Source organism: Doryrhamphus excisus, chromosome 5 (genome assembly GCF_030265055.1).
Source record: "Doryrhamphus excisus isolate RoL2022-K1 chromosome 5, RoL_Dexc_1.0, whole genome shotgun sequence".
NCBI lineage: Eukaryota > Metazoa > Chordata > Actinopteri > Syngnathiformes > Syngnathidae > Doryrhamphus > Doryrhamphus excisus.
In genome coordinates this window covers 19,136,437-19,160,358 of record NC_080470.1, presented here as the reverse complement: position 1 = coordinate 19,160,358, position 23,922 = coordinate 19,136,437, and the positions used below count along the sequence as shown (strand labels likewise).

The following is a 23,922-nucleotide window of genomic DNA, read 5'->3' as shown; positions in this document are numbered from 1 at the left end:
AAAAAACCTCACCCTTATATTCCCGCCGCAAGACATGCTGGTAGCTTCCTCCCAATATTTTAAAAATACTTTGAGGTGGCGGCCAGTGAAGTAAACAAAGAGGAGTTATGACATGCTCTTTATAGCCAATATTTTATTCTTCATAGTTGTTCATATTGCTGGACTACCCAGCATGCCTTGCGGGCATTTGGAAATAACAGCTCAAAGTTATGTTATGTTTAATGTCTACTTCATAGTTGTAGTTGATTGAGGTGATGCGTCATCTTGCTATGGTTGTGTTTTGTTTTCCTTTCATGTCTGAAATAAACATAAACATAAGATATACATAAGCGCTTTCATTGCCGTCTTTACATCCGTCGTGCTGGTGGTGTATAAAATCAAAAAGCAAATTCTAGAGACATCCCAGCTCTTGACACCTCATTTTATTGTCCCAACATTCAAAAGTACAAATAATTCAAACACAACAGTTTTATGAAAAAGAAAAAACAAACATTTACAGCAAGATTTCTATTTTGTTTCCAGTTTCAGAAATGACCTAAACTAGCAAGGATAACATGAAGTCATTCATCGCAGTAATTGGATTAATAATAAGAATAAGAATACTAAGAATAATAGCATAAATAACCAGAATAATAATCATCATCATCGTAATAATTGTTAAGTAATAACATAAGCAGGAGAGAGAGAGGGAGAAAGAGAGAAAGAGAGAGAGAGAGAAAGAGAGAGAGCCGCAATCACGAGGCTCAACCGACATTTTTTCATCTTTTTTTGTCTTTAAGGATTTATAGATTTTTTTTAAATCGGATAGTAAACAAACACGTCTCAGGAGGGGGAAAGAAAAAGAAAAGCAACGAGAAGAAGAGCCGAGTTCCTCTGATCACCTTCCCTCCTCCACTACTGGGTCCGACTGGCACTCACTTAGAGGGCGCTACAGGGATGGCGGGGGCCTTTGCGGGGGCCGGGGTGGGGTGGCTTGGACTCAAACACACTCATAAAGAATCATGCATCCCATCATGCACTTCTTCTCACACGTACAACCATGACGGGAGGTGAAAGGTCATCATCAAAGAGGGAAGGAAATGAGTTCAAACGTGAGAACAACGTTCTACCGGGGTCGTTGCATAAGTTCCAACCCCCCCCTGACGGGGGCGTGGAGGGGTCTGCTCGTGTATGTGTGATGGCGTACAGATGGTAATGATGACTGAGGTGTTTGTGTGTGCATTTCAATTAGGGTGCGTTCACACTCGGTTCGGAAAAAGCAACTCTGCTCGTCATGGTGCTGCCACCCCAACCCTGGTGCGCACCGCTTCGATTGACTTGAGCTCAAATGTGACACACCGGTGTTCAAATGACAGGAAGTCCCCCCCCCCCCATGTGTGTGTGTGACTGCACTTTAAAAGTACATTTTAGAAGCTTTTGGTGAAATCAAAGATGGTAAAAATAGCAGAATATCAAAGTAACCTATTCCTAACCGACCCAGAAAAAGCCATTTTGGTTTGGAATATTTGGCCTACATCGCATAATGTGTAACAAAAGCCTTTAAAAAGTATATTTTAGAAGCTTTTGCTGAAATCTGAGACGGCTTGTTTGGAAATATTTGAGTTATGGCACAAAATATGTCACAAAAGTTCTATAAAAGGATATTTTATAAGCTTTTGCTGAAGTCTGAGATGGTTACTATAACAGATTGGATCAGATTGTTTGGAAATATTTGAGTTATGTCACAAAAGCTCTTTAAAAGTATATTTTACAAGCTTTTGCTGAAATCTGAGGCAATAAATATGGCAGGATATAGAAGTAGCCCATGTATTCAACCCAGAAAACAATATTTTTGTTTGGTGTATTTGGACTACATCGCATAATGTGTAACAAAAACCTTTAAAAAGTATATTTTAGAAGCTTTTGCTGAAATCTGGGATGATTACTATAACAGCTTGGATCAGCTTGGTTAGAAATATTTGAGATATGTAACAAAAGCTCTTTAAAAGTATATTTTAGAAGCTTTTGCTGAAATCTGAGATGGTTACTGGATCAGCTTGGTTGAAAATATTTGAGTTATGTCACAAAATATGTCAGGAAAACTCTTTAAAAGCATATTTCACAAGCTTTAGGTGAAATCTGAGATAATAAATATGGCAGGATATAAACGTAGACCATGTATTCAACCCAGAAGACAGTATTTTGGTTTGGAATATTTGAGTTACATCAGGAAACATGTCACAAAAGCTCTTTAAAAGCATATTTTACAAGCTTATGGTAAATAAATAAATATGGCAAATATAGCAGAATATAAAAGTAACCAATCTATTCCATCCAGCAGATGGTATTTTGGTTTAGAACATTTCAGTTATGTCACATGATATGTCTTAAGCTCTTTAAAAGTATATTTTAGAAGCTTTCGGTGAAATCTGAGCTGGTAAAAACAGAATATATTAATCAGCTACCTTACATATTCAACCCAGCAGACCATTGTGCCACATGATGTTTCATAAACTCTTGAAAAGTATATTTTAGAAGCTTTTGGCAAAATCTGAGCCGGTAAAAACAGTCGAATATATTAATCAGCTACCTTACTTATTCAACCCAGCAGACCATTGTGCCACATGATGTTTCATAAACTCTTGAAAAGTATATTTTAGAAGCTTTTGGTGAAATCTGAGCAGGCAAAACAGTAGAATATATTAATCAGTACCTTACATATTCAACCCAGCAGAACATTTGCCACATGATGTTTCATAAACTCTTGAAAAGTATATTTTAGAAGCTTTTGGTGAAATCTGAGCGGGTAAAAACAGAATATATTAATCAGCTACCTTACATATTCAACCCAGCAGAACATTGTGCCACATGATGTTTCATAAACTCTTTAAAAGTATATTTTAGAAGCTTTTGGCGAAATCTGAGCCGGTAAAAACAGTATAATATGTTAATCGGCTACCTTACATATTCAACCCAGCAGACCATTGTGAAACATGATGTTTCATAAACTCTTGAAAAGTATATTTTGGAAGCTTTTGGTGAAATCTGAGCTGGTAAAAACAGAATATATTAATCAGCTACCTTACATATTCAACCCTGCAGAACATTGTGCGACATGATGTTGCATAAGCTCTTTAAAAGTATATTTTAGAAGCTTTTGGTGAAATCTGAACTTGTAAAAACAGTCGAATATATTAATCGGCTGCCTTTACACATTCAACCCTGCAGAACATTGTGCCACATGATGTTTCACAAACTCTTTAAAAGTATATTTTAGAAGCTTTTGGTGAAATCTGAGCTGGTAAAAACTGAATATATTTATCGGCTACCTTACATATTCAACCCAACAGAACATTGCGCCACATGATGTTTCATAAACTCTTGAAAAGTATATTTTAGAAGCTTTTGGTGAAATTTTTGTCTGGACCAGAGTACAGAACCCCAAGTGTGAACGCAGCCTTAGTCCAAGAAACTCACACACACACACACACACACACACACACACACACACACCTCGTTGTGAACAAAAGAATCCAATTGTGTATATTTCAAACTCTGGAACCCTACCTTTTACCTTTCAAAATATATAATATATATCATATTAGAGTATATAAAATATAGAATCGGTACAATCCTCTTTTCATCCCTCCAGAGTACTTGTAAATAAGAGTTTCTATTTTTAAACATCTGTCGGTATGCAATTTTAAAAATATCTTTAGTCCAGTGCAACCTGGGATGAGCCTCGGTGAGCCGAACGTTCCAATCAGTGTCGTGAAAAAGAACATTTTTGCATAAAGATTTCATCACAAAGCGGTAGTAAGTGGAGGGAGGGTGTGGACGAAGTGGCTTTCGAGAACTACACAAACTTATCACAGGTTATATTGAACCAGAACGACTGTTTATAACATTCTATTAAGACTAAACGTCATTGGAAAAAGATCGAAAGAGATTTTCATTTTTGAACAAGACAAGAAAAAAGCAATAGCAAATTGAACTATTAATAACTAGGTTATGCATAGCGAGTAACTGTTTCTAGTAATAAGGGAAGAGCGTCCCCCTCCCCCTCTCCGCCGACGCTCCACACACTTTTTTTTTCAGTTTTCCTGACTTTTAGAGTTTTTTTATATGATCGTTTTGATATATTGGTACAAAGCACAAACGTACTAAAAGTTCTCTCAGTGCAGTGGACTACTGGAAGAGCTTCTCCACTAGTCGCTTTGTTCCCTTTTGCTCAGAAACGCCCCCACTCCCTGTACCAGAATCACGCAAATACACAGACAATGAAACAAATAAATACATAAATACACAGATAAATTAACCCCTTCATAAATAGATCATAAATAGAAATAAATAGAAAGTAAATAAATTAGAGAAGTAGGTTCCAAATACGCTTTTTATATTCAAAGCTTTTTGTTCGGTTTCTTTTTGCCGCGGTAGGTAATAACGAAAAGTTCATCCAAACCTTATTTTTTTTTTCTCCACAAGCAACATGACGACAATTTAACAGTTTCCTCACAAGTTTTTTTTTTCTAAGTAACTGAACCACCACTTCATAATAAGTTGAAAAAGACAAGCTCCAACTAAAGAACAGTGACAACTCAGATAAGTACAGTAGATATTGTAAAACAAATGTAGACTATGTATATATAGATATATATATATATATATCGATAGATCATCTATTTGTACAGAGCAAATAAAGACACAGTAGTCATAGATCGCCTTTCTCAGGAAACAAATATCTAGACTAAAGGAACTAGAGCTAATCATCGTTAAGTTGGACGAACGCGCCACGCTGAGCAAGAAACTAAAAAAAAATCAGCAAGCCAAACAAAGCAAAAAATAAAAAAAATTTAAAAAAATTATTTTGTTCAGTGATTTTTTTTCATATTTTTTGTTCTTTTTTTTAATTTTTTTTAATACACCGCCCAGAATTGAGTTGATGTGGTTTTTCAGCAAACGAAATAGTCTCACCAGACAATTTGGGCCAACGATAAACAAAGAAGCTCAATTCAATGCCAACATCAACGTATTAGTATTTCGAAACAACACATAGAACAACCAACTGGGATATTTAAGATATGTGAATAATGTAGTATAGCACCTACTGTTGATCGCTAAAAGGAAGTTTTGCACACAAATGCGGAGCAAAGAGAAACCATATGATGCCGAGGATGCGGTCTACGTGGACATATGCATATATGTTGTGTTTACTGATGTCCCATGTGGACATGTTGACGGTAACGGGAAAAGAACCAGACAAAGGGTCTCCTTGCTTTGGGGCTCTGGACGCTAACGATGGTTCCCCTTTTCCCTTCCCCGTTTGGGTATTGAATAATTACGCACTGTGTGAAAAATTACCAAAATCACCCGCCTCGGTTTCCGTTTTTTTTTTGTTTTTTTTTTCACAAAACCTTCCGTCTACAAAATCGCTGTCGCCAACCGGGCTACCTCGGAAAACAAACGATCTGTTGAGCCTAGAAATGGCAGAACGACAAGACAAGGTGGTGCCCCCCCCCCCCTTCCCTCCCACTCCCAGTTAGCCAGTCAAAATATTTTTCTCTTTTTTCAAATCCAGATTCTTGTAAAAATTTCTCAGTAATTATTATTTTAATTATCATTTATAAAAATAGATTCCTCTTTCTATTTATTTTTATCTTTTTTTTCTAAACGCATCTTTTTTTTTATTTCCAAGCAAAGAGATCTTCTCTTTGGCAACAGTGTTATTTTTTTTTTCTTAAATTACTTAATATGTCATCAGGAAAGCTAACCCATCCCCCACCCCTGCACCCCATCTCCCTGTGAGGAAAGACGTTATGTTTTGTTTGCGATACAAAACAAAAATGTTATAAATTACTTTTTTTTTTTTTTACATCAGAATCAGCGGGAGTGTGAAATCCCACATAATAATAATAAGGGGACTTTTTTAATACGGCTAGAAATGAATGCATGGATCACCATTTTTTTTAAAAAAAGAGCCCCCCCCTTTCACTGACAGGGAGGTCTGGGATACTAACGACAGTGGATCCGGATATACAAAAAAAAAAAAAAATAATAATAATCCTGAATCAAGACAGTTGGTCTAAAAAGGACATTCTCGTCTCTAAAATGAGGGGATTTGCTACCGTTTACACCCAAGAGAAAAATCATTTTAGCAACCAGAACAAACAGAAAGAATATACAACAACGGGAACTTCCCAGAAATCATTTTCATTTTCATTTCCGTAATACTTAGGCAACGTTGGCTTATAGGTCCAAAGTTATGATATAAGCCATTTCTAGTTCAATTGGTTTTGGATGCTTGCTTGATGTTCCAGTTGGATGACTGAAGGAGGTTGGTAGTAGTGCTGCTGACTGGAGGGGCTTGAGGGCGGGGTGGTTGTGTGGGAGGAGGGGGGCAATTTTGGATGGGGGCCGAGGTGCTGGGGGTTGGGGGTGGCGACTGCTTCTTACATAAAGTTCAGGACTTGTGTGTCTTGTTAGTCTTGAAGGAGACTTGCAGGACGCGGTCGCCCAACCTGTAACCGTTGAGACTGGCGATAGCCATGGCCGCCTCGTCGTAATTTGTCATGGTGACGAAGCCGAAGCCTTTGCACTTGTTGGTGTTGAAGTCACGGATCACCTTGACGTTGTTGACGGCGCCGAACGGACCGAAGAGCTGCCACAGCACGCTCTCGTCCGAATCCGGGGACAGGTTGTAGACGAAGATGCACCAACCGGTTCCGGTGTGCCCGGGGATGTTCATGCCCACCAGGCTGGTCATGCTGTCGATGGTGATGGGAGAAAACCTGAGGAAAAACAAGAGAACGAAAAAAGACGGAGAAAGGGGCAAACGTTTAATGGATGGCGAAACACAAACCAAAATACCAAGACTAGAACACAAAGCACAAAAAATCAGAAAAAAGTGTTTGATTGCGGATCTCTGTGCCAGGAGGACATCTGTCATCCCATCAGAAGTGCGGGAATGGGGAGAGCACAATCCCGATCTTACTGTATCTATCGGCGTCTGATTTCATTTCACTTCCCACTTTATCATGAATATGATTTTGACTTCAGAAAAATTTTTGGTTCTCCTACACTGCCTTGTTTATTAAATAATATCGCGTGTAACAAACTTGGATTTTATCTTTTGGTATGTTGAGTCTTGTGGTATTACTACTACTCTCTTGTTTTGTCAGCCATCTTGGATCACACACCCGACACCAAATCTCGTCTTTTACTCTATCATGTTTTTTTCAAAAATCAATAAAATCATAAATTATGGCTGTTACTAGTTGATTATGGTCTATTATTAGTAAAAATATTGAAGTGCTAGTCACAGGACGCCAGTTATGTTGCGTTGATGAGACATTAGCCTACATGGCATTAGCTTAACTTGCACGATGGAGTTAGCCACGCATAGAAAGTAAAAAACTAATTTCAACATTTTTGGCTTACTTTGTACTTCCCCACTCAGTTTCAAACCCTTTAAATTTATAATAAATTAATTGGAGGCTAACTGGTTAGCTTATTTAAATTAATGGATGGCTAACTAGTTAGACAATTTAGCTAGCTAGTTAGTTAGCTAACTAGTTAGACTATTTAAATTAATTGAATTAATTGAAGCCTATCTAAATTATTTGAAGGCTAACTAGTTACCCTATTTAAATTAATTGAAGGCTAACTAGTTAACCTATTTAGCTAGCTAGTTAGTTAGCTAACTAGTTAGCATATTTAGCTAGCTAGTTAGTTAGCTAACTAGTTAGCCTATTTAAATCAATTGAATGAATTGAAGGCTAACTAGTTAGCCTATTTAGCTAGCTAGTTAGTTAGCTAACTAGTTAGCCTATTTAAATCAATTGAATGAATTGAAGGCTAACTAGTTAGCCTATTTACCTAGCTAGTTAGTTAGCTAACTAGTTAGCCTATTTAAATTATTTGAAGGCTAACTAGTTAGCCTATTTAAATTAATTGAAGGCTAACTAGTTAGCCTATTTAGCTAGCTAGTTAGTTAGCTACCTAGTTAGCCTATTTAGCTAGCTAGTTAGTTAGCTAACTAGTTAGCCTATTTAAATTAATTGAATGAATTGAAGGCTAACTAGTTAGCCTATTTAGCTAGCCAGTTAGTTAGCTAACTAGTTAGCCTATTAAAATTAATTTAATTAATTGAAGGCTAACTAGTTAGCCTATTTAGCTAGCTAGTTAGTTAGCTAACTAGTCAGCCTATTTAAATTAATTGAAGGCTAACTAGTTAGCCTATTTAGCTAGCTAGCTAGTTAGCTAACTAGTTAGCCTATTTAAATTAATTAATTTAATTGAAGGTTAACTAGTTAGCCTATTTAGCTAGCTAGTTAGTTAGCTAACTACTTAGCCTATTTAAATTAATTGAAGGCTAACTAGTTAGCTCGGTATGCGTACGTCCTGCGGTGGCTATTGTCTCATCAATGTAAGATGACATACTACATCTTATGTGTTGAATGCGTCTTCCGAATGCTTTCTAGTTGTATTTTCGTTCAGTTAGCCGTTTTTTATGCATGAAAAAAATCAATACTGGGCGGTAGTCAACCAGCGATTAATTTATGAATTAATCGACGAATGATTCTGTACATCTCACATTTCAGCAACTGTTTCCTTAATGCTGTACATACGTAGTATATCTTCCCAGCAAACATTACTATAGACACGGACGTTGGAATACTCTAGGGTACTCAGTCCTGAATCCTGTGGAGCATCCACGAGAAAGGAAGTGTCTACCACCCACCAGTGATACCACCATGGAGGATAGTTCTGTTCCAGTAAAGTGTTAGCATAACAAAACTGTTGCTGAAACATGAGAGGTGGAACCAGTCTTACATTTTGGGACTGCATAAATAATAATAATAATAACAAATTTAATTTATAATGCACTGTAGAACCTGAACCATCTGAACCTTCTTGTCCCGTCATCTAAATGTCATGAATCTTCTCAAGGAGATGCTGATGAAGGTTTTCTCCAGGCGCCCTTGAGCAGGCTCCCTCGAGAGTTAAAATTGCGGAAAGTCGTTGAATTCAAGCGTTTCCTCGAAATTCATCAAAGATCACGCACCGGCCTACTAAATCTCTTCTCTTCTCATTCGTCTTGTAATCTTCTCCTTTTTCTTGTGATGCAAGAAGATTTGAATCCACAGTTGACTTCACTTAATTGCCTTTTCTGCTCAGAGGGTGGGGGGGGGGGGATTTTAAATAAAAGGTAAATGAGATAAAGAGGTTCATTTTTTTTATGCCATCTCTCTTCAAGAAACACGTATAGGCAGCATTGGGCGCTTTAATTGAGATTTCCGCTTTGCTGCAGCTGCCTGGGAAGGCTGCTTTCTTCGAGGGTGGGGTGGGGTGGAGTGGGGGGGCTAAATGGAAAGTGGAAGCACTTTACAGCCCAGCGGCATGAAGGTACAAAGCGTATTCCTTCCACCCTCCCCTACAAGTGTGCAGGCTGTTCTGTACTATTGCAGAGCTTGTGGCACTGATCGATGGCGCCGCTTGCTGCCCGGGGCCCCCCCACCCGGGGCCCCCCACCTTTATCCTTATCTCTCCAGTGACTATATACAGCCCGCAATCACTACGACCTGACTGCATGACTTTGATCCCGCACAGCCTGTCCCTGGACCACGTGAGGGCTAGGGACGATTGAATCATCGACTCCAAGGACTTAGTGCAATCATTTGCCTTCAACGATTATGTACCGTGGGGGTGGGGGCGGGGGGCGGGGGGCAGATAAACGGGTTCTTCTAGAATATAATACACATCAATCTGGGGGTGAAACACATTCTTGTAGCTTCCTCTACCCTCAAAGTTATTCAGGTTGTGTTCCGGCTCTCGCTATGTTGCCTTGTGTCAGCCCCACCCCCCCACGGTGGCTCGCTGGTTTTCTCTCTCTATCTACCATCTGTCCTTCTATTCTGTCGCTCTATCTCAACCCAACCGGTCGAGACTGACCGACGCCCCACAGAGTCTGGGTTCTGTTTGCGGTTTCTTCCCTGGAGGGAGTTTTTCCTTGCCTCCACCTTCAAGTGCTTGGTCATGTGGGGTTCATTTGGTTGTCTTTAGCGTATAAGAAACGTGGTTCTAAAATTGCTTTATGTGGAAAGTGCCTTAAGATAACATCTGTTGCAAATTGACCCTAACCGTACCAGTCCTAACACGAGCCTTATCAGTGCTAACCTTGACCCTAACCCTGCCAGTCCTAACACTAGCCTTATCAGTCCTAACCTTGACCCTAACCCTGCCAGTCCTAACTCTAACCCTATCAGTCCTAACCTTGACCCTAATCCTACCAGTTCTAACCCTAACCCTATCAGTCCTAACCTTGACCCTAACCCTACCAGTCCTAACCTTGAACCTAACCCAACCAGTACTAACCTTGACCTTAAACTTACCACTCCTAGCCCTAACTCTACCAGCCCTAACCTTGGCCCTAACCCTACCAGCCCTAACCTTGAACCTAACCCTACCAGTCCTAACCTTGACCCTAACCCTACCAGTCCTAGCCCTAACCCTACCAGCTCTAACATTAAACCTAACACAACCAGTCCTAAACTTGACCCTAACCCAACCAGTCCTAGCACTAGCCTTATCAATCCTAACCTTGACCCTAACCCTGCCAGTCCTAACACTAGCCTTATCAGTCCTAACCTTGACCCTAACCCTGCCAGTCCTAACCACGACCCTAAACCTACCAGTCCTAACTCTAACCCTATCAGTCCTAACCTTGGCCCTAACCCTACCGGTCGTAACATTGACCCTAATCCTACAAGTCCTAACCCTAACCCTATCAGTCCTAACCTTGACCCTAATCCTACCAGTCCTAACCCTAACCCTATCAGTCCTAACCTTGACCCTAACCCTGCCAGTCCTAACCTTGACCCTAATCCTACCAGTCCTACCCTGACCCTAACCCTACCAGTCCTTACCCTAACCCTATCAGTCCTAACCTTCACCCTAACCCTACCAGTCCTAACCTTGAACCTAACCCAACCAGTACTAACCTTGACCTTAAACCTACCACTCCTAGTCCTAACCCTACGAGCCCTAACCTTGAACCAAAACCCTACCAGTCCTAACCTTCACTCTAACCCTACCAGTCCTAGACCTAACCCTACCAGCCCTAACCTTGAACCTAACCCAACCCGTACTAACCTTGACCTTACACCTACCACTTCTAGCCCCAACCCTACCAGACCTAACCTTGACCCTAACCCTATCAGTCCTAACCTTGACCCTAACCCTGCCAGTCCTAACCTTGACCCTAATCCTACCAGTCCTACCTTGACCCTAACCCTACCAGTCCTTACCCTAACCCTATCAGTCCTAACCTTCACCCTAACCCTACCAGTCCTAACCTTGAACCTAACCCAACCAGTACTAACCTTGACCTTAAACCTACCACTCCTAGTCCTAACCCTACGAGCCCTAACCTTGAACCAAAACCCTACCAGTCCTAACCTTCACTCTAACCCTACCAGTCCTAGACCTAACCCTACCAGCCCTAACCTTGAACCTAACCCAACCCGTACTAACCTTGACCTTACACCTACCACTTCTAGCCCCAACCCTACCAGCCCTAACCTTGAACCTAACCCTACCAGCCCTAACCTTGACTCTAACCCTACCAGTTCTAGACCTAACCCTACCAGCCCTAACCTTGAACCTAACCAAACCAGTCCTAACCTGCACCCTAACCCAACCATCCCTAACTTGAACCTAACCCAACCAGCCCTAATTTGACCCTAATCCTACCAGCCCTACCCTTGACCCTTACCAGCCCTAACTTGACCTTAACCCTACCAGCCCTAATCTTGACCCTAACCCTACCAGTCCAAACCTTGACCCTAACACTACTAGCCCTAACCTTGACCCTAACCCTACCAGCCCTACCCTGAGTTGACAAGAGGCTGCAGTTAGCCACATTGTTTCATAAAGCCAACTTCCAGATGACATGCTCTGCAATCAGCATGCTAGGGATGGGCATATTATTCCATTCTGTCGTAGAATTGATTGTTGACGAAGAAGCAATTGGCTGCAACCAGAAGAGGCGCCTGATTGGGTCTCAGCTGGTTTTTGGTTCAACGAAGAACAGCACTGACATGGAAAGAGGAGTTCTCCCATCCCAAGAGAAATTCTCCCATCCCATTAAAGAATATGAAAAATGATTGTCAATTTAGTCGTATGCCCATCCCTAATTGATGACTATGCATGTGAGCGTTGATACACCGTGTTTTAATGTTTGGTCTAATTGACTGGTGGTGAAAATCAGTGTTAAGACACCAAGATGTCTCCAAAAGGTGTCCCATGTGCCTGCAACATGCAAGACGCCGCTGTCGGCATAACAACAACAACGGCCGCTGCGACAGTCCTGGTTATGTAACACCTATTGTGTGCTAGCAAGAAAGCAAAAAAGAAATTGAAAGAAAGAAATTTTTAAAAAGGCATGGAGGCAAAAGGAGGGACTTCGAGCAGCGCAGAGCAAAGGCGGCGTCATCTGCAGTGAAACATTTCCTGTTTCCAGCAAGGATCCAGGTTCAGTCAGACTCGTCGCTCAAGTCAATTTAGCATCAAGTGCATCAAGTGCATCAGAAGCTCAGTAGCGATTTATTTTTTTTCAGTCAAATTAAAGGGATACAGTCCAACCTCGGTTTTTGTATGATTCCATTCTGATGGAAATTTTCTGCAAAATTTTGTCTGGATTTGTTATCATACAGTTTGCCGCATCCTGACGGAAAAAACAAGAAATCCCGGAAGCTAACGTTGTGAAAAGGTGTTAACAAAACTGAGATGTTAAATGGTAGTTTATCCATTTCAATCATTATCGATATGTATTTCACATTATTTTCCGCATGTAAAACAATAATTGTCTTCTAAAAAATTGACTTATTGATATTTTTTGGTGTCTGGGATGGATATGATATCTTATTCGAAAAATTGCTTCGACTTTTGTACTTTTTGAAACAAACAAAAGGCATAGAGTGCCTTACCTGCCTAGCTTCTAAAAGCATTATATGTACCTTGCCCGCTCCCATTTTTGGGTATGTAAACGCTGCCCGATGTTACACGTAACCTTAACTATCACTGAAAGTCTCGCCTATGCTGCTATGAGCAACATGATCTGCTTTTGGTTTTATAGAAATCTAACTGAACATGATCATATTATTTGGATCAAATGACAATTTACTCCAATTTTAATTAGTAATTCCGAATAAAATACACATTTCTTGTACAATCTGTGCTTGTAAAGCACTATTGGTAGCATATGCCAGTCGGCTGTGGTGTCGTCATATTTTTTCGAATAGCGAAAACCGAGGTATCGCTGTATATACGTATACACTACTGCTCAAAAGTTTGGGATCACTTGAAAATTTCTTTGTTTTCCAAAGAAAAACACATTTCCCTCCATTTCACAAACAATTTTTTTCATTTCACAAACATTTGTATCCATTTCCCAAACAATGAAAATGAATGAGATGATTTTGACATCATTTTGACATGACATTTTTGCTTAGAGGCCTACTATCAACAACTGTCAGTCATCTGCATCAATCTCCTGGTATGGCTGCTAATCCAAGTTCATCATTTTATAAGGCTAATAGATGATTAGAAAAGACATCTAAAAATCTCAACTAAAATCTCTTACCATGCTGTTAACTACTCCCTTCAGAGAGCAGCACAAACTGGGTCTAACAAGGACAGAAAAACGATGCACAACTGTGCAAGAAGAAACAAACAAGAATTATTCCATATGATCGGTGTCAAAATCGGTCAATTTCACTCATGGATGATTGGTATCAAAATCGGCAACGTAAATCCCTCGTATTTACAAAGTCATAAACAGATTTTCCGTGCTCCAGCTACAAAAATATTCAATTTATTGACTTGGAATCCTATATCGTGGATAATCGCTGGCAGGTCTGTAACCAATTAATTAAACCAGGGGTGACTGTAATCATGAAAGACACAAAAATCCTTAGCAATAGCACAAACTGAGTCTAACAAGGATAGAAAAACGATGCAAAATCTATTAATAAATCATGCTGGAAAGCCACCTAAAAATCTCAACTAAAACTAAAATATCTTACCATGCTAACTACTCCCTTCAGAGAGCAGCACAAACTGGGTCTAACAAGGACAGAAAAACGATTCAGACAAATATCTGAGCGTGTGTAGTTTAAGACAAAGACGCCTCACAGGTCGTCACCTGGCAGCTGCACTAAATAGTAGCCGTCAAACACCAGTGTCAGTATCAACAGTGAAGCGGTGACTTCAGGATGCTGGACTTCATAGCAGGACTGTCAAGAAAAAAGCCCCCCCAAAAAAGTGATCCAAAACTTTTGAGCGGTAGTGTATATAAATATATAAAATTTGCTCAACAACATATGCTGTTTGATGCGACAAGACTGGAGAACCTGAATCCCAATAAAGAAAAAAAAAGTACACCTAGAAATCAAGAAGTAGAGAACAAATCCATTCTGTACACAGAAACAACCCCAAAACAATCCAGCACTTGTCATAATCAAAACAAAGCAAATCCATCACCACTGAAAACAAAGACAAATTGTTCTCTGCCCCCCCACCAATAGAAATGGTTGCTTTGAAACACACTCAAGCTCACAAGTAAAAAAAAATAATCAAAAAATTAAAAAAAAAAAAAAAAAAAGCAATTGACTTTACAACAAAAACTACAATAAAAAATAAAAAAAACGAATTGATTGAACATGGATATATATATCTGGCATTGGGTGAACTTTGAATTACCTCTTTACGCCATAGGCCATATTAAGCAAATTGTCCAGCCTGTAAGAGAAGGAGGGTTCTGGGGTTAATGGTAGGGCAGATGGTTGACTTACTCAATGGAGCTAACGCTAAAGTCCCTTATGTCGGGACCGTGTGATCCGTCTCATTCAAGAACAAACACATTTGTTGGATTTGGCCCATTACACTGAGGATCCCAAGAAGAACATACCATGAACATGAACATGAATTAGTGCTTAACTGTCAGCCTACACCCGCAGTCAATAGCCACGTTTACATGAACCCAAATATTCCGATTCCAGTCGGTTTATTTCCTCAAACGGAAATTCTGAAAGAAGAGTGCCAATCCGAATGAATATATAATCAGATTCAATCCGATTGAGGTATCTTGTAATCGCTCAATCGGAAAGTTGTCAGATTGCGTTCTTCTTCGTGGTGTTTTTCTTCTTCTGTTGTTTATTGGCGGTTGGCAAGCAGCTTTCGTGTGCATTAGCGCCATCTGTGGAACAGAATCTAAACCCTTCTATACGCCATTCACAAGTCCAGTTTTATTAAAAAGAAACATTCATTCATTTTCTACCGCTTTTCCTCATAAGGGTCGCGGGGGTGCTGGAGCCTATCCCAGCTGTCTTTGGGCGAGAGGCGGGGTCCACCCTAGACTAGTCGCCAAGCCAATCACAGGGCACATATAGACAAACAACCATTCACACTCACATTCATACCTATGGACAATTTGGAGTGGCCAATTAACCTAGCATGTTTTTGGAATGTGGGAGGAAACCGGAGTGCCCGGAGAAAACCCACGCATGCACGGGGAGAACATGCGGAAAGTTTGTTTTTGATTCAAACTAAACACCTTGGACGAGGACGACAATAACAAAAGAATAATAATAATAATGATCATCATTTAGAATAACAAGTACTACTGTCGTAGCCGTACTTACTTCGCACAGTTCTGAATCCCTGATGTTGTTTCTTGATGCGACATCAGGAAAGTTTTTGATCCAAACTAATTTCAAAACCGGACGAACTAAAAACTCTCAATACAGAGTTAAGAAAAACTCAAGGAAGTCAGTATCACGTGATGTTGATGTTTACGTTTTACTGGGCATGCCCCATTGACTATTCTGGTTGATTATAGCGGCACATGTAAACGCGCGATTGGAATATTCCTTTCCATGTATACCATTGGTTTTGGAAAGGTCATTTGGAAAGATTCCATTCGGAAAGAGAAAAACTCCTCATGTAAACGTGGCTACTGTAGCTATGTTTACATGAGGAGTTTTTCTCTTTCCAAATGACTTTTCCAAAAACAATGGTATACATGGAAAGGAATATTCCAATCTCTTGTCTACATGCGCCACTATAATCAACCAGAATAGTCAATGGGGCATGCCCAGTAAAACATAAACATCAACATCACGTGATACCGACTTCCCCGAGTTTTTCTTTCAAAAGGAATTTTCGTAAAGATTGTTTTTGATTCAAACTAAATTTGAAGACTGGACGAAGGAAAAACTGGTAATACGGAGTTATTCCAACAAGTGAAAGAAAAACTCGGGGAGGTCGGTATCACGTGATGTTGGTGTTTACGTTTTACTGGGCATGCCCCGTTGACTATTCTGGTTGATTATAACGGCACATGTAGACAACAGATTGGAATATTCCTTTCCATGGATACCATTGTTTTGGGAAATGTCATTCGGAAAGAGAAAAACTAGTGGCTAGTGTGTCATCAAGGAGACTATTGGCGCCAGGAACGGTAAACAGGAAGCGTCTTTTCTTCCAGCGAATTAACTGTTATGTCTATTAAGAGACGTTGACTTCAAATGGTCTGATCCAGAGTTCTGTCAGTGTAATGGCTCGGCGTTTGAATGATGGTGAGTGACAGATGAAGCAACAAAAACACCAGCAAACATAAAACTAGCCCCGGTAATAAGTCCAAATAAGGAACTACTTTATGCGAGTAAGGGGGATTAGGAAACCTGTGGGCTGTGTAAAGCGGTAGCCATCTTGGACCGATTCGGTGTGCTTGGCGACTCAATGACCTTCATTCCTCACTCGGGCTCGGCTTGTCATCATGTCTTATTAACTCCTCCAGCCTAATGGACGGGGGCCACCACGGCTTATTGAGCAACAGCCGGCTGGCGACGCCTGGTTCCTCTTGAAAACGCTACGAACTCGACCCCGACGGGAAGGTTCCAAGGGCGTTATGTCATCATTGTCATTTGCTCAAGTGAGCAGAAGCTCCAATGGATCGTGAGATCAGTTTTTCGCAAATGTTGCTTCATTTTGCACGGTGTGCTCCAGCAGAGACAAAGCAGCTGCAGTAAAATAAAGACAAAAACTATTCACCGGGGGAGGTCGTTTTTGAAATTTATTTAAAATAAGATTACAACAGAAGAACAATGGTCAAAGTTTGGGTCTGAATGTCAAATAAGTTTAAATTTCGGGAAATACTAGAAAAATAAGGTACAAAAATACTGAAAGACGAGTTCTAAGTAGTATCGTCGTCACATCTTTTCGTGCATAAAATGAAAACACAAATGATTGGGCTGCTGTTACGCTATAAAAGAGCCAATTGGTGAGCATGCTCAAAGGACAGGAAGTCCATGAGCCCGTCAGCAGGAAGACAACAACCTGCTGCTCTCTCACAGACGGATACTACGTGAACGTGAACACAGCATGCATACGTATACTCGTATACATATTCTGACGCCGCAACATACAATAGGACCTTTCTTTGCGCTCGTTAAAGGAAGATTAGCCGCTTTTGTGCCTGTTCTTCGTCTTCGAAACCAAAATCTGGTGGGTTGTAATTAGTTCTGGCCCTGGAAATAATAAGGCTAATTTTGCTAATTAGTGCCATTAGTTGAAGGGTCCAAAAATGGGAAGCGAGCTGTGATGCAGGGCTGAGTGTATTATTCCTCTGGATCTAGTTCGTTACATAAATAACTATAATACAGTACATCCAGAAACTAGGTAGAAAAAAAACATACATAAGTGGCATTTTTTGCGGGTAATTTATTTTCCAAACTACTTGACCAAAACAGACAATACGTCCTACTACTGTAGCTACTGTATCTATTACCGTATTACCATATTTTCTGGACTATAAGTCGCTCCGAAGTATAAGTCGCACAAGGCCAAAAATGCATAATTAGGTCGAAAAAAAAACCATACATAAGTCGCACTGGAGTATAAGTCGCATTTTTTGCGGGAAATTTACCGTATTTTCTGGACTATAAGTCGCTCCGGAGTATAAGTGGCATTTTTGCGGGTAATTAATTTTCCAAACTACTTGACCAAAACAGACATTACGTCCTCTTGGAAGACAAGTTCTAACAATAAGAGAATAGAGAACAGGCTGAATAGGTGTAAGATATGCTAACACAATGCTTATTCAGCTACACAAAAAATAAACATGAACAGAAAAGGCGTCCAGTGTTTATGGAACATAAACACTTTTTTCATTTATAAGTCGCTCTGGAGTATAAGTTGCAGGAACAGCCAACCTATGAAAAAAAGTGAGACTTATAGTCCAGAAATAATGGTAAACGTAAGTTAAATTGCTTGTATATTTCTTAACTACCCTTTTGAATGTTAAGTTTCTGTGTGATGACTTCAGTGGGTTGACAAGCTTGTTGTGAGTTCGTCACTCGCTCGTGATTGGCTCCTGCCAAAGAAAGAGCTACTGTTTCATCACTGACTCACGTGGTACAGTATTTAAACGATCGGTAGTAGTACTGAAGCCCCCTGGAGATGAACAGGATATAAATGAATGTAGTAGACATTTTAAAAAATCCAAAAAAAACAAATAAACAAGAACCGGGATATAACTTTCCCACTTTTGGACAGATTTAGTATAGATACTCAATTGTTTTAGGCCACCATTAAATGTACACAAGTACACACAATGTACACCGCTGCAATTATATAATAATCATTATTATATTATTAATTAGCCTATTATTATTACTATCATCATTATTTTTCTCCTGATTTTTCCTACTATTAGTAGGCTAGTATTAGCTTGCTGATTGGCTTGCTTATTAGCCTGCTTTTGTCCTATTGTATGGAATTTGAATTTTATTTTTGAAGATTTTTTTATGAAGATTTTTTTTTGTAAAAAAAAAATCAATACAATTAAAAAAAAATAAATAAAAAAATTTAATTATTTTGGGGGGCTTCATAACATTTTAGGCGGGCTTAAAAAAATCAATAACATTTTTTTTAAATCACTAAAAAATATCAAATTATTTTGGGGGGCTTTAGAACATTTTAGGGGGCCTGAAAAAAAATCAATAACATTTTTTTTAATCTATAAAAAATATCAAATAATTTTGTGGTGCTTCAGAATATTTTAGGGGGCTGAAAAAATCAATAAAAAAATCAATGAAAAATATCAAATTATTTAGGGGGTTTAAGAACATTTTAGGGGGTCTGAAGCCCCCCTAAAACAGGCCTATTGACGCCACTGGTATGGGGGTTCTTTGCACAGTTTGTGGTTGAATGAAATATGATAATGCGCTTTGCAGGCCCATAATAATAATAAGCACTCCAGCTTCAAGTGACTTAGTTACTAGCTTTTTTTTTTTTCAACTTTCTCCTCCCGAGTACTGAAAACTGCACACTTTGAGGCCGCCGCTCACTTCCAAATTCTTGCGGTTTTCCGTGGCGAGGTGGGGGGTGGGGGTGCGGAGAAGGAGCACGAGGACGTAGCAAGGAAGTGTCCTGTGGTTGTGACTTGTGATGAGAAGCGACAGCTCTCCTGCCGAGCCTGTAAATTGGCTTGGCGTATCACAGACACGCAGCCACGCTACATCGCTCAGGTGTCACACCAGGAAAGCCGCACCACAAGAAAAATACCTTCCCGCCGCCGACTTTGACGGCGAATAAACAGCACAGCCGGCTTAGCGCTATTGAAAAAAAAAAATAGAGGAATATTTGTGTGAGCGTTTTGAGACAATTTCCAAACATTCAAGTCATATTGGATGATATGGCGTGTGTCTTTTTGTTTTGTTTGTGGCTTTTGGTGTGCGCTAACGTGAAATAGAACCTCGAGGAATGACGTTAAAATACTTCTCGGCATCATGTAACATTGAAAATAAGCACAAATACTGTGAAAATGACCTTGTGGGCGGGCGTTGTACAGTATATCTGCTGTATACTGTATACTGTAAAATGATGGTATTGACATAACTGACCCGGGCAATAATGCAGTGATGTCTTATAAAATCCGCAATTGACATTCTGCCGAGTGCTATTTTAGCTTATTACTGCAGGAATGGAGTTTTAAATCCACAGAGAGTCAATTCCATTCTTTTATTCAATGCATTTTTGCCCAAGGGTTCAGGAAATGGCAGCGTGATGAAACCGAGGGAAACACACACACACACACAAAAACAAAACATAAACATGGACGACAGAACCCCACAGTCTCGTATGAAGCTTCCCTCTCTGATGTCGGCGGACCCACGCGAGTGCTTGCAGGGCACCTGCACCGGGTGCAAAGTTCACACCTGGCGCCCCAATGGACGTCCTCTTTAGTCTAGATGTTTTTTTTAGATTAGGGGGGTTAGCTAAACCATGAAGTTGGAGCATCAGTGTGTTTTCCTTCCAACACATTACGTAGCGACTGGTCGTGAAATGAGATGCAATCGAGTTCTGGATTTAACTTCCAACCGTTGACACTAAAGGATGTGGTACCGTGCAAAAGTTTAGGCCACCTTGAGGTCTGCTGTTTTTGCGATACATACAAGACTATGTATGGTCAAATTTGTGATTGTTATCAAAATACTTCCTGGTTCATGGAGGATATTGAACGATTCTTTGGGTGAACGGTTCCATTGATGCCGTAGTCGTTTCACATAGCATCTGTATGTTTACTCAAACCCAAAATCCGACTGCATTCACCAACTCAACTCCTGAGTTTACCACGTCAACACGGCTACGACCAAGCTAGTGGCGACCTAAACTTTTGCAGGGTACTGAACTGAGTCTTGGCAACCTGGAGATTTCCAACCGTTTGAGCAAATGACACCGTACTTGTCGTCAATATTGACACTTTGGTTTGTTTGATCTGTTGTTTGAACCTTGTAGATTGTCATGAAGGCAACTTTCTGATGGACCTCAGCCTCCATCCTCCTGGGATTATGTCAAAGTATCCTTGGGTAAGATACTGAACCACTCGATGTCGCGTCAACAGAAGGTAAATGTGCTAACCGCATCAAAATGGCTTCGAGGCTGGGTCTTCCATGTGAAAAGAAATCAAACCAGGGGGGAAAACAAACCAAGTGACCCATCAGTTCATTCAGATCTCGATACAAGCAGGATTGATAAGTTTCATCAGATGTGGATCGGTGTCATTACCCAAGGTTGGAAAACTCTCTAAAGCTAAAGTCAAAGCTTTCTACCCAACCCAATCCAGTCCCAGTACTCACCTGAACCTCTGAGCCTGGTGGTGGAGGGGCCCCGGATATCGGCGGTTGGGTGACTGGTAGAGTTGCGACAACAGGGCCTGGCTGGTCTTCTGGCTGGGGTTGTTGGCGAACTTGACCGTGATGGGCTCCGCCGCACCTGATGGCTTCTGTCCGTTGAGGCCCTTGATGGCCTCCTCAGCTTCTATCCTCTTATCAAAGCGGATGAAGCCCACGCCCCGGGAGCCGCCTGTGGGGCCAGCAGGTCACAAAACAAACAAGGGGCCCCTTTACTTCACATGGTTGGCAAAGGACTGTGACAAGCGGATTTAAACGTGATACACCGACATTTTTCCGTACGCATTTTCCGTCCATTTTGTTACATTTCACCAGTTTCAGTTTCGAGTTCAGCCTCCCCAAAAAATCCTTGAGCTATGGAGACGAGGACCACATCTCCTCCGATAACATTTGCAATAAAAATGTGTTGTTCTGCATTGATAACTTCCAGCTGCAATAACTGCAGTAACCACTATTTATTTGCTATGAGATTTATCCGTTTTTAAATGAATTCATCATGATTAATCATGAATTAGTCACGATTAATGACCAGTATTTTTACTGAATTTAACAAATTGAGAGATAAAGGATCGTATATATTCACAGCTCCAAATGAACTGAATATGTCAGTCAAGCTGACCCACAAAAAAAATGTAACATCATTAATGAAATAAACAGCGGTTAACACATGCTTCTTATTTCAGTATTGAACAAAGCAAAATTTGTTCTCAGTCAGAAATCACTCCACACTCTTTGTGTGTGTACTACAAAAAAGGTCAGTAAGGATAATTCATAATGCTGCCTACAGAGAACATACTAACTACTTATTTCTAAAATGACAAATACTTCAACTTGCTGATATAGTTCATCTTCAAACAGCTAAAATAATGCATAAGGCTAAAAATAAGCAATTAGCTAAAAATGTCATCCAATACTTCTCTACAAGAGAGGAGAAATATGATCTCAGGGAAAAAGTACATTTGAAACACTTCTATGCTAGGACTACGTTATGCTAGCCATAGCATTTCAGTATGTGGAATCAAACTATGGAATGGATTGAGTAAGAAAATCAAACAATGCACAACGATGAACCAATTCAAGAAACAATACAAGCAGTTGATGTTTGCTAAATACAAGGATGAAGAGTCTTGAACCAGTCATGATGTGCTATATATATCACTATATTGACACTTACTATGGTACCCATTATGGCATTGTAAATAAAAAAAATAAAATAAAATAAAATAAAATTAATCAAAATTAATCAAATTAAAAAACTATTTTTTTAATTTTTAAAAATTATATTAGGAAAGCAGGAAGTGAACAAATGTAACAGTTAGTGATTGTAAAAGTACCAGATGGAGGGGTAGGATTTAATAAGCTTTGCTTCTTCCTACTCCTTTTGGACATGTGGAACTGGGAACTGATTATGGGATGCACTCAATTGGAATCTGATGCATGTTCAAATGAAATTAAACCATTACCATTACCGTTACCAAAAGTAATGATAAGCACATACTGTACATAAATAAAATATGGTGTGTGAAACTATATTATATGTTCTTACTACACACACACACACACAGGCAGGGTCTAATAGGAAGCTCATTTTTGCATTTTTCTTCTGTGCAGCATCCAAAATGTCCCCACCAAAAGAAATGCCCCCACAATTAAGCTAAGATGTCAATAGCTGTGCCACACAAAGACGTTTCCTTCCCATGCTGTATGCATTGAATCGTTTCCGTGGTGTCAGGTACAGGCACACCTGCACAAAACATCCAAACAGAAGATCCGCATCACACGGGAGATGTATCAACTCTAGTTCTAATTATTGTGAGAAGTCTTTCCAATATTTTGCCCCCCCCCCCCTCGTGCAGCCAACCGGATGCACCGATGCATTGGAAACACTTCCAAGAACTACAAGCGCCATGGTGATGACTTTCCCAATGAGTACAGTATAGATGTTTGTATGTGTACATGCATTTATTATGCATTATGCATCTATTAATGGATGCTGCGCCTTGTTTTAATGAGGCTGTCTCGATAGCCCGGAGGGTGCTGGCTTGGTGACAGCAACATGGTGCCAAAGAGTCTATTTACATAATACTGTGTGCGCGCACAGGCATGTCTGTGTGACGGCGGGCGAATAAAGGCAAGGCGGTGAGATAGTGGCGGCGGCGGCGGCGGTGTGCAGTGCTGTGTAGTCTCTCCACATAAAAAAAGGCCCATCTTATTGTTATTCCACATTTTTGTACATGCCATTCCGATCCACCCGCTCGCTTTCTTATATTGGATATTTCCTGCCCCCCATCCCCACACTTGCTCTTCAGGACACGGACACTCCAGTATACTTTATAACCAAGGTATCATATGGAATTATACTCATTCATATCATTATTATATCTAGAATCCCTCCTTTATTGTGGCTAATTACTTCCAGACCAGACTGTGATAAGTGAATTTCCTATAAGTGGGATCCCTCATTTATCAATGCAATTTTTTTTACTTACAGCATAGAAAACCTGTTTACGACCTTCTAAATGTGGTTTTTTACATTATCAGAGCCCTCTAAACGTGAAATAACATCCCTACAGTCACATTTACACATGAAGAGCCAATATATACCATATATAGTAGAGGGATCCCTCATTTATCGATGGAATTTTTTTTACTACGACATTCTAAATATGTTTTTTTTTTACATTATCAA

The 23,922-nt window shown here is 40.0% G+C and overlaps 1 protein-coding gene across 6 annotated transcripts in view; it reads right to left on the bottom strand.

The window, feature by feature from the left end:
• Positions 1–395: 395 nt before the first annotated feature.
• Positions 396–23,922, bottom strand: part of elavl4 (ELAV like neuron-specific RNA binding protein 4) — a 124,117-nt gene continuing 100,590 nt past the window's right edge. For 3 of the 6 annotated variants that reach the window (XM_058074392.1, XM_058074396.1, XM_058074397.1), the window contains 3 exons: positions 21,180–21,415; positions 14,740–14,778; positions 396–6,767 (listed from right to left, as the gene is read on the bottom strand). In XM_058074392.1, coding sequence (XP_057930375.1) covers positions 6,440–6,767; positions 14,740–14,778; positions 21,180–21,415 — 603 coding nt within the window. In that variant the 3' untranslated portion in view covers positions 396–6,439. The remainder of the gene's footprint in view (positions 6,768–14,739; positions 14,779–21,179; positions 21,416–23,922) is intronic. The other 3 variants (XM_058074393.1, XM_058074395.1, XM_058074394.1) reach the window with 3 other exon arrangements.